General features: G+C 40.8%; 1 protein-coding gene across 5 annotated transcripts in view; it reads right to left on the bottom strand.

The window, feature by feature from the left end:
- GGCX (gamma-glutamyl carboxylase) overlaps window positions 1-12,381 on the bottom strand; it is a 74,881-nt gene that overhangs the window by 36,650 nt on the left and 25,850 nt on the right. For all 5 annotated transcript variants that reach the window (XM_078769820.1, XM_068097870.2, XM_078769821.1 and 2 more), the window contains exons 2-4: window positions 8,882-9,107; window positions 7,895-8,050; window positions 7,619-7,784 (exon numbers count right to left, since the gene is read on the bottom strand). In XM_078769820.1, the coding sequence (XP_078625946.1) occupies window positions 7,619-7,784; window positions 7,895-8,050; window positions 8,882-9,020 (461 nt within the window). In that variant the 5' untranslated portion in view covers window positions 9,021-9,107. The remainder of the gene's footprint in view (window positions 1-7,618; window positions 7,785-7,894; window positions 8,051-8,881; window positions 9,108-12,381) is intronic.

Genomic DNA, 12,381 nt, shown 5'->3' with positions numbered 1-12,381 from the left:
TCATAGCTGGAAGTGCGGTTGTGCCGCTGATGCAGTGCCACCTGTTTCCAGTCATCTGGCACTCATTTTGTGGACCTCAGAAGGATGACAGGCTGAGTCAACCCACCTGGTGTTATGTAACGGCTTGACAGGGGCTCAAACTCAAGACCCTAAGATTATAAGCCAGCCACCTTAACCGTTAAACCAACACCAGGTTCTTGTAATGTTGTGACATCCTGAGGCCAGCTGTGGACCAGAATAATTAATTTGTGCAATTGCACCCACATTGGTGGTCAAGAGGTGCAAATGTTCGCTTTCCACATTACCTATTTTCTTTGTGCCATGTACATATTAATCTCTATATATAAAGGAGGAGTGTCTGTCTGTCTGTCTGGATGTCCGCTTATAACTCAAGAACTACACACCGGAGAAAAGTTTTAGACACAGATTCGGAATCAGCATAAAATCCTGGTGGTTATAGGCTACTTTTTATTTTAATATCAATGGTTTAAAAAACCGGGCCAGCTGCAATTCCATGGTGTAGTTTGTGGCGGCGCTATTGCCCCTTTCCGATCCCATGACGCATTGTGGTTCCGATTCGCGATAAGGTCTATGCGCTATCACCGCCACTTTTCCACCTTTTCCATACCTTTTAATCAGATTTACCTTATCGTTTCTAAAATCCTTAATTTTCATCCTATTGACTTGAACTTTGAATAGGATTTACATATCGGCTTACGAATTAAACCACCAACTATTTTTGAGATCGGCGTAGACCAAAAGGTCAACGTAGGCCAAAGGTCAACCACTTTTTTTTTTAGTTTCTAAAATCCTCAATTTTCATCCGATTCACTTGAAATTTGAATGGGATTTACATATCAGCAAACTTAATTCAACCAACAACTATTTTTGAGATCACCAGAGGCCAAAAGAGCAACATAGGCCAAAAGTCAACAACAATTTCAAATTTCTAAAATCCTCAACTTTCATCTGATTGACTTGAAATGTGAAGAGGATTTGCATATCAGGTCAATGAAATTGAACCACCAATTCTTTTTGAGGTCAGCAATGGCCAAAAAGTAAACATAGGCCAAAGGTCAACAACTTAAGGTGAAGTTTTTAAAATCCTACATTTTCATCCAATTGACTTGAAATTTCGATAGGATTTGCATATCGGGTCACCTAATTCAACCACCAATTATTTTTGAGGTCTAAAGGTGAAAATATCAATATGGGCCAAATTTCTAAAATCGTCAATTTTCATCTAATTGACTTGAAATTTGAAGAGGATTTGCATATCAGATCACTGAATTAAACCACCAATTATTTTTGAGGTTAACAGGCCAAAAGGTCAACAACTTATTTCAGGAATATTTCAAGACATATTTCTGGCGCAGGGGCAATCAATGAAGGTTGTAGGCCTGAACTTCACAGAACAAGTGTTTGCCCATGGTCAGCTGTACGTGGGCTGCTCGAGGGTTGGAAAACCAAGCAATCTTTATGTCTTGGCACCAAGTAAGAAAACCAGAAATGTTGTATACCCAGAGGTTTTGAGAAATTGAAAATTGAAAAAACGTCATGCAGGAAATGTACTGTGATATTGCTCTAAAATATACTATGTTCTTTTCGTCATATATTTGTATTATTCTTATTCAACCCGGGCGAAGCCGGGTACCTCAGCTAGTAGTCCAAGCCATTTAGCATTTGACGGGGAAAAAACTGCAACACTACCGATCTCATTAGTATTGATTACCCTCAAGGTACCTTTATAACATACTAAAAGTATAAAGGTCTAAAAATATGGGGTGACTCTCAAATAATGCAATCAAGTTTTCTCCATTTAGCCCCATGTTAAAAGACGTACATATGCCGCATGCTATGATTATTGTCGCTCTCTGAACTTCTATTGCTTATTTTATACACTGGACCTAATCACTAGCACGATATAATAAATAAAGGATATCATACTGTACAATATTGTATATATAAGTGAAATTTTTACTGTTTTAGTGTCTTATTTAACCACACCCCGTTTTACAAAGACTGCTCACTCCACAGCAAGCGACGGTACATCATTATTTGTTTGTGAACCATATATATCTTAGTTTTTAATCCCATCAATGACATGTATTTAGTATGTTTAGGTCTATTGGCAATAACATACAGTAATAGTATATTCAACTTTTCTATATTTGCAGGTAATCCAACCCTGAAGAATGGCGGCCAATTCATGTGTGTTCTGCAATGAATCCACCAACAACGATAATCCAGTAGTGACACTTCGTGAAAAGGGAAGTCGGACTATTAATGTTGTTAGTGACCAGCGCAGTGACCCAATACAGACTGTTCCAGGTCAAGTTGTTCATCAAGAATGCCGACGTGTATACTGCAATCCAATAAAGGCAGCACAGAGTATCAGAGATACACACAGACCAGGCCCAAGTGTATCGCTCCGATCAGCAGAGGAAGCCTTCAACTTCAAAGCAGATTGCCTCTTCTGTGGTACAAAGGTGAACTTTGATAACAGGAAACAACAAGGAGATGTCCACTCTATCACATTTACAGAATGTAAAGATAGTCTTCTGCAAAAGTGCTCAACAAGGAACGATGCATGGGCCGATACTGTTCGGGCTCGACTGCTCATTGTGTGTGACCTTCCAGCGGCAGATGCCGTGTATCACCAGGTATGCAGTTCAAATTTCCGGACAGGGAAACTGATCCCTCTGAATTTTGTACATAATGAAACAGTACAGAAGAAACAGAAATTGGGTAGACGATACAAATCACCACACGAAGGCGGTCGTCCTGCTCTGGATGACAGATGTCAGGCATTTATAAAGGTGACTGAATTCCTTGAGGAAAATGACGACGAACAAAACACAATCTCTGATCTGGTGGACAAAATGGCCGAGTATCTTGCTGACTCAAATACCGAGTCCTATTCTCAAAGATATGCCCTCATCCACCTGCGTTATGCCCTCATCCACCTGCGCTGTTTGATTAAAAGCTGATGCTACGTGAAGCCCAGAAGTCCGTACTCGGAGATGCTATCTGGTCTAAACTTGAACCAGGTACCATAGAGTCAATCAGCGAAATCCAGTATGTCTTGGATGGTGGAAGTCTGCTGCACCGTATACCATGGCCACGTGGTTCACCAACATATCGAGAGATCTGCATGCTCCACTGTGACTATGTTACAAGAAAGTACGGAAAGGCCATCGTAATATTTGATGGATATCTTGGTCAATCAACCAAGCACATGACCCACCAGAGGCGAGCAGCAGGTAGAGGTGGACCAGAAGTGACTTTCACTGATGACATGAAGTTGACCATGAAGAAAGACATCTTCCTGGGAAACCTCAACAACAAACAGAACTTCATCAACATGTTGAGCAGATACCTCCGGCTTTCTGGATGCCAGACCCATCATTCCCAGGAAGATGCTGACCTGCTAATCGTCCAGACCGCAGTCAGTTCGGCGAACATGAGGAACACAGCCCTTATAGGAGAAGACACAGATCTGATCGTCCTACTCTGCTTCTACGCAAACCTAGAAGCACACGACTTGTTTATGTATAGTCAGGCAAAATCCACTACAAAACCAAACCACATCTGGAATGTGAAGTCCATGAAACGTCAGCTAGGTGCAGCTGTGTGTGAAAGCATCCTATTCATACACGCAGTATTGGGATGTGACACGACGTCTCGACTGTACGGCCTTGGCAAAGGAGCGTCACTGAAGAAATTCATGATGAGCACACTCTTCCAAACTCAATCCCAACAGTTCTTGGCTGAGGATGCATCACCAGATGTGGTCGAGGCTGCAGGAGAGATAGCACTCGTGTGTCTCTACAAGGGTAAACCTGATGAAAGTTTGGATTCCCTCAGGTACAAGCGGTTTTGTGAACAGGTCACAGTCAAGACTTCGAAGATACTCCCACAGACCTTACCGCCCACATCTGCTGCAGCGAGATATCACAGCAGACGGGTGTATCTGCAAATACAGCAGTGGAAAGGAAACAACAGCCTACAACCAGTGGATTGGGGCTGGAGAATGAGCGACGGCAATCTTGTTCCTGTTATGACCGACCTCCCTCCAGCACCTCAGGATTTGTTGAATGTTATCCGGTGCAACTGTTCGACCGATTGTGGTTCCGCACGGTGTACATGCCACAAGAACAACTTGGAGTGTTCTCCTGCTTGTGGTCAGTGCCGTGGATCTGGCTGCACCAACTCCATCCTGGACAGTTTCAGCGACGACGATGACGAGGAAAATGATGATTAGGTAGTGGACTGTTGTTATAGACTGTTACATGCAGCTGAATTAGTTAATTGTGGACATTTTTTTACTTTTAAGCGAATCCTTGACTTCCGACAGTATTTTATGAGTCAGTATTATTAGTTTCTCTATATGTGATTTTATTATGAGTTTGTGATTTTAATCAACAAAATGTGCCATAATTCTGAAACAGTCATGACAAGTGATTCATGTATTTGCATATCAGTGATCAGTATTTAGCAATTGGGAATTTTGTTTACGTGCTTATTTTTTTGTTCCGTACGGGCCGTACTGGGGCTGTAACATGCTGTAATTCCTGATATTAAAAGTATAATTATATACCATGTGCTCGGAATGTATCGCAAAATGTGAACAAATCGTACCGCAAAAGGATGAAAAGGGGGGTCCATGTACCAGTGATTTTGACAGACACCCCATATTTTTAGAGCTTTAGACTTTTGATATGTTATCTGGTATATATTACTGCATACAATTTCGCACTGATATGTAGTGTTGCAGTTTTTTCCTATCTGGCCACATATTTGGGCTAAATGGCTTGGACTATAGTGTTCATATAATCTTTCGATGAAGAATAAGTAGAACAGCACTCGGGAGAGCACATACCTCTGCCAGGATGAACAGTTTACGTTTTGTATCCCACTGATAGGCCGGATCTGCATCCAGATCTTAACCAAAATTGAATCGGCTTGTTCTTGTCACTGACCAAATCATCCACCTAGTTTTGTTATAATCTGTCCATAATTTTTGAGATATCGTGCAATATATCGTTTTTGGCTCCGGCTCTCAATGGTGAAGAATCACTTTTTAAATTCTAGTAACCGGATCCGGATTTTCACCAAAATCGAATCTATTCGTCCTTTGCAGATGTCTCCCTTTATTGTTCCCTTTCCCTTTATTGTTCCCTTTATTGTAATAATTAATAATAATTATATGTTCTATGTGTTAGTTCTTGCACGAGCCTCGACTGAGTATTGGAGAAAAAAAATGGTGCAGTGCACAAACAAAAATGGCTGCCCCCAGGGCAACTCACAAACATTCTGCCCTCAGAGCAACAAACACTGTAGTCAAACACAACACTCATCCCCCTCCCCCACTACCCCCCTCTCCCCCCACCATTGTGGTCGATGCGCATTTCATCTCCACCATAAACAAGGAAAACATTGCTGGATGTCAGCACATCCATAGAGGCCGAGCTTAATACCAGACGTAATGCCATAATGATGTCCGAAACGTAACGCCAAACGTGACATCCCAGCGAAAAGAGCATGACAGGTAGAGGGTTGGACAGATAAATCCAGCTACTTTAAAAAAACAGTATACAGTAGATGAAGCCACAGTGGCTTCTTCACCACTCTGCAAAAGTGCAATTAATGTTCAAAAATACCCATTATGATGTTGGTTTGTATGACAATGACACAGACACTGCTTCCAATGAGCGCACACCACAGTGTTCACATCAACTGTGCAGTGGATCATTATTCGGGTTACATAAACATCAATAGTGTGTACCCCCCAAGCGCCAGCTATCGCTGCCAGGTGATCACACTACTTTAGGATAAGTGATTACACAATGTCGATACATGTCTAGATCAACAATATTTGGAGGGACGACAATCGACGAGCAAAAATATGAATATCGCTGAGCCCTAATCTGCACCATGGGATCACCAATATATAGGGTGCTATTGAATAATGTATGGACTTGGAGCGAACATTTGGGATAATTTCCAGATTTGGTGGTGTAATATCAAATGGTGTAATGGTTAAAGCATCCACTCCAAGTCTCGAAGGTTGGCGGTTCAAACCAACGATTCTTTTTTTAATGACTTTATGTTCAGCATTTAAAAGGATGAGAACACCGGCAATCCCTATAGCCATCCATGGGAAGGAGAAATTTCCTCCTTCATAGGAAATGCCCCACTGAGTGGGGTGAGGAAAGCGGAGCTATTGTTGTGGGGTTGCAGGTACCCAGAGTGCCCCGGGAAATGACATCACTTCCTCCAAGCTCAGTGGATGTTTGTCTTGCCCAACAGTCGTGTGTTGTGTCTCGTGCATTCTAAAGTCTAAACCATAGTAATAATGACAATACTCGTACCCGACTGCAAAGCCGCAATGAGCCGGCGAAGCCAAAGCCCCATTGCCACTATTTTACCCATCACTATGGCATCAGTAGGTTAGGTAGTTGGTAGTAGGTAGGTGTAGTAGGTACCGTACCTAGTTTAAAATGACACCATTTGCATTCTGGATGAGATTAAAATTTATAAAATTTCCTTCTTGATTAATTCGGTGAATTCTGTCTCAACTTCGGATATTTCCAGCCGTGAAAAACCAACCCCTACCGCCGCGAGATTTCTAAAAAATAATTCTTCGTCAATTTTAGAATTTTTGACGCCGTTTTCAGCGTCCGAAATGTGATAAAAAGCTTTTTTGAAATATTTTTTCAAATGCTCGAATCTCATTGGTTCCGGTAATTGGTGACGATTTTCGTTGAAGATAACCAGGGCCCGTGTGGGCCCGGGGAACGAGGTTGGTCTTAAGGTATTTTAATTACAAATTAGAGGTGCATAAGATTGTGAATCAAACAAAGACGTGTGAAACAAACTCCTATTGAACTTTTTCGCAATTTTTTTATGCATACTTCCGCATCCGGAAGATGGCGGCCTCCATTGAGCGATTTGGTTTTTGAAATATTTTTTCAAATGCTCGAATCTCATTGGTTCCGGTGTTTGGTGATGATTTTCGTTGAAGATAACCAGGCCCGTGCGGGCCCGGGGAACGAGGTTGGTCTTAAGGTATTTTAATTACAAATTAGAGGTGCATAAGATTGTGAATCAAACAAAGACGGGTGAAACAAACTCCTATTGAACTTTTTTCAATTTGTTGTGCATACTTCCGCATCCGCAAGATGGCGGCCTGCATTGAGCGATTTGGTGCGTCAAAGCTTCGAAATTCTCAAGGGATCCAGCAAAATCTGGCTTTTCAACATAATACGTATGCATTCATTCACAACACCGGCTTCGCCGGCTAATAATAATAAATAGGATAATAAGAATAAATATATAAAAATATTACCCGAAATAAAATTTGACCCATATAATGGACCAATTTTTTTTTAAACCAGAAATCCATCAATTGGGGGAGAAGTCAGGTTTGTTTGAGGCAAGAGATTCTACACTCAGTTTACTGACTCATGCATCATTTGTTTGGACTGGTTTAAACAAATAAAATAAAACTGAGATCTTTATAAACCAAACCATAATAAAAAAAACAATGGTTATATAGGTTTGAAATAGTTAGATCTAAAAACAGAGAAAAGGCAAGAGAAAGCTTCTGTGTTACCATGCATGGTGGCTGTTGGTTAAGGACAACAATAGCCCAAAGATGCCATACAAGTAGCTGTGGTTGTTCCAGGTGGTTTTGTCGAGGGTAAAGATGAACCAGTATGTGACAGTGAAGAGCAATGCAGATACACGGAAGCACGCACCAAGCAATATACCTACTGCACCTGGTATAAAACATGGGGTAACATTCACATGGTGCAGCACTCAGATACTTTTTTGTATTAAAAAATATAAGAAGATTCATTCACCAAATCAATTTTCTTAATAAACTGACCAATGAACATGAGGAGGTATGTGAGGTAGAGAAAATCGATGGGTGGAGGTTGGAAGTCATGAAAGAGGGGAAAGTGACATATCGGGGGCAGTGGGTATTTCTTGTCCAGACTAGCCAAACCACGCTCTTGTGGGATGTCCAGGACCATGAGAAGGCCTGCATACCGGAATAAATAACATTGAGTCCACTCCAACAACAGCCTACAATTAACAGCAACATGATCACTTAAACAACAGCAAAATAACGAGTCGGTATGAAAATTGAAGATAAAAAAGGATGACCTAAATTTACTGACATCAAATATTGCAATGGCAATTAGAAAGGCACTTGGTAGAGCACATACCTTCACCAGACTGAACAGGTTTACGGTTTGTATCCCACTGATAGGCCGGATCTGGATCTGGACCTGAACCAAAATCTAATCGGCTTGTTCTCGTCACTAAACCAACTCATCCACCAAGTTTATTCATATATAGTCCATAACTTTTTGAAATATACCATTGTCGTTAGTCCCATCACTCAATGGTGAAGAATCACAAAATAAATTAAAAAAGATACTCGTATCTGGATCCGTATCCAGATCTTCATCAAAATTGAATTGGCTTGTTAATGTCACCAACCCAACTCATCCACCAAATTTCGTCCGAATTCGTCCACAACTTTTTTTAAATATTGTGCTATACAGTACGTATATTGTTTTTGGCCTTATCTCTCGATGGTGAAGAATCACTGAAAAATACATAGTATCCAGATCAAGATCCGGATCTTCACCAAAATCGAAGCAGTTCGTCCTTGTCACATACCCAACCTGTCCACCAAATTTCGTCTGAATCCGTCCCTAACTTTCTGAGATATTCTGCTTAAACACAAACAAACAGGGGTGGAAACACAACCTCCATCCACCTTCGGTGGTGGAGACAATTATGATCAATGGGTTCGTTATATAACTGCAGGAAAAGTAGATCAGCCACGTTGACACAAACATACCAAAGAGAATCCGAAAGACAGCAAGCGAGGCAGGGTCAGTGGGTCGGTTGAGTAGATGCACAAAGCCTGACCAACTCTTCAAATCTTCCTCCCGGAATCCGAGGGATGTGCAGAGCCAGCTGCACATACTTCTTCCCATCCTGATTCCTCTACACAACCACACTTCAGGTATTTCGGATTTTCTAGCTCCCTTTCTCTCCTGCTGTACTTTTCCAGATCTAGTGGTCTGTGTGAAAGAAGAGGAGGATAAAAAAAAAATCTCTCATTGGCAAAGGCATGTTTACCAAAACAGCATCACCACATCCAAAGTCCAGTTCGAGACCTATTCGTATCTAAATTACTTGCAAACTGCAGACAGGTCCCAGCACCAAAAACGTAAAGTTGAAAACGTAAGGTTCCAGTATTTAATACAGCACTGGAATGCGAACTTTGGTTTGTGGAATTTGAAATGAAAATGTGAAACTGCACAATTCTAAAACGAAGGCACTTTTTATTTTATTTCATTCTTAAAAAAAAAAAAAGTATACTAGGTCGAGGCTCATGTGAGGGCTAATACATGTAAGAGCATAAATTTGATCTCGTTCAAATGTGTGTGCATGTGGTGCCATTTTTCTCAGACATGGTTGATCGGATCTTCGTCAAACTTTCAGAGGTTCATCAGTGAGTGCCGGAGAGTGTTTTAAGGGGGAATTAATTTTGAAAAAAAAAAGTTCGTTTTTTTGGAGTTAAAAAAAAAAATTATCCCTCGATAGTGCCGAAGACTTTTTAAATGAATGACAGTTATATACAAGTACACATTCGCATAAATAAATACAAAACAATTACCAGACATTTGAATACAAATAAATCAAACAATTGCAGAAGTGTACGAATTTGGTAGTATGGCTTCTTCTTCTTCCTGACCGGCATCACACTGAACTCAGAAACATGAGCCACATTCACTCAGAAACGTGAGCCACTCCCCTTCCTCTCCTGCCTCCCCCCTCCCCTCCTCTCCCCACACTTCCCCCCTCCCCCTCTCCTCCCCCTCCCTTCTCCTCCTCCCCTCCCCTTCCCCTCCTCCACTCCCCTTCCCCCCTCCACTCCCCTTTAAGATAAAAAAATTCTCTGTAAAAGAGCTTTCACTTCTGACTGCTCCCCATCCCCCGCTCCCCACCCTTCCCCCCTCCCCTCCCCCTTAAGATATAAATTCTCTGTAAAAGAGCTTCCACTTCTGACTGCTCCCCTTCCCCCCCTCCCCTCCCCTTCCACTCCTCACCTCCCCTTCCCCTCCTCACCTCCCCTTCCCCCCTCCCCTCCCCCCCTCCCCTTCCCCTCCTCACCTCCCCCTCCTCACCTCCCCTTCCCCCCTCCCCTCCCCCCCGTTCCCCTCCCCTCCCCCGCCTCGTACTTCTGCTAGTATATATATATATATCTGTGCAGCATCTGTCCTGTCCTGTGTTGTGTTGTGTTGTGTTGTGTTGTGTTGTCCTGTGTTGTCACTGAACTACTTTCTCAAACTTTTGTGAAATCGTACCAAACCTCTGGAATGCACATATCTCTCCCGTCGGTATGTCCTAAGGGTATTCTTTTTGAAAAAATTTTCCAATTTTTTTTTTTTGGGGAATTTTTTATTTTTTCAACTTCAATTGTTTATAAAATGTGATATCACGTATATCACAAATACATTTGTGCAAAATAATTGTTTGAATTATGATTGGTTTAAACCATGACAAAACGGCAACTCGGGTACAGTCATTTATCTATATATCTACACATCTGGGCAGTGTCTGTGTTCTCACTTAACGACTCCCTCAAACTTTTGTTTCCGTGGTTGTGAAGTGTTTTTTAATAACGTTGTGGTGGTTTTGAATCACGTGGTGGTGAGGTATTTTGAATTATGTGGTGGTGAGGTGTTTTGAATTAATTGGTGGTGAGGTATTTATAATTACGTGGTGGTGAGGTGTTTTTAATTATGTGGTGGTGAGGTGTTTAGAATTAGTTGGTTATGAGGTGTTTTGAATTATGTGGTGGTGTGTTTTGTATTATTTGGTGGTGAGGTGTTTTTAAATGACGTGGTGGTGAGGTGTTTTTAATTTCGTGGCTGTGAGGTGTTTTTATTACGTGTTTTATGGCTGTGAGGTGTTTTTACTTTCGTGGTGGTGAGGTGTTTTTATTACGTGTTTTATGGCTGTGAGGTGTTTTTATTACGTGTTTTATGGCTGTGAGGTGTTTTTAATTTCGTGGTGGTGAGGTGTTTTTATTACGTGTTTTATGGCTGTGAGGTGTTTTTATTACGTGTTTGATGGCTGTGAGGTGTTTTCCATTTCGTGGTGGTGAGGTGTTTTTATTACGTGTTTTATGGCTGTGAGGTGTTTTTATTACGTGTTTTATGGCTGTGAGGTGTTTTTAATTTCGTGGTGGTGAGGTGTTTTTATTACGTGTTTTATGGCTGTGAGGTGTTTTTATTACGTGTTTGATGGCTGTGAGGTGTTTTCCATTTCGTGGTGGTGAGGTGTTTTTATTACGTGTTTTATGGCTGTGAGGTGTTTTTATTACGTGTTTTATGGCTGTGAGGTGTTTTAAATTTTGTGGTGGTGAGGTGTTTTTATTACGTGTTTTATGGCTGTGAGGTGTTTTTATTACGTGTTTGATGGCTGTGAGGTGTTTTCCATTTCGTGGTGGTGAGGTGTTTTTAATTTCGTGGTGGTGAGGTGTTTTTATTACGTGTTTTATGGCTGTGAGGTGTTTTAAATTACTTGGTGGTGAGGTGTTTTGAATTACTTGGTGGTGAGGTGTTTTGAATTACGTGGTGGTGAGGTGTAATCGGCCCAAACTTCCAGTCTGCACCTACCCCTCCCCTATGTATGTGCGGAGGGGTTCTTTCTTGAAAAAAAAACATTCAACCTAAATCTTCAACCTAAATTGCCTATAAAAATGTAATATCACAAACACAACAAATACATTTGTGCAAAATAATTGTTTGTATTATGATTGGTGAAAATCATGACAACACAGCAACTCAGGTACAGTCATTAACCTCAGTTAAAATAAGCCCGTTCCTCAGTATCGACGCTTGGTGAGGCAAGCGCAGCGAGCCGAGCCAAGCTAGTATATATATATATATACATATATATATATGTATATGTATATATGTATGTATGTATGTATGTATGTATATATATATATATATATATATATATATATATATATATATATATATATATATATATATATGTATATATATATATATATATATATATATATATATATATATATATATATATATATTGTAACGAATTTGAGAAGTGTAACGGATTTGAGAAGTGTAACGGATTTGAGAAGTGTAACGAATTTGAGAAGTGTAACAATTTTGAGAAAGTGTAACGAATGTGAAAAGTATGGTTTTGTTGTGTGTAACTGACCCTCGTAATGTAAAGAATGGTCGCAGCTCGTCCTCTTAGATAATTTTATAAACCTACACACAGGACACCATATATCCTTTTAAATAGTTAGTCCCT

Source organism: Myxine glutinosa, chromosome 1 (assembly GCF_964187855.1).
Source record: "Myxine glutinosa chromosome 1, kmMyxGlut1.1, whole genome shotgun sequence".
Taxonomy (NCBI): domain Eukaryota; kingdom Metazoa; phylum Chordata; class Myxini; order Myxiniformes; family Myxinidae; genus Myxine; species Myxine glutinosa.
This window is presented reverse-complemented; position numbering and strand designations above follow the sequence as displayed.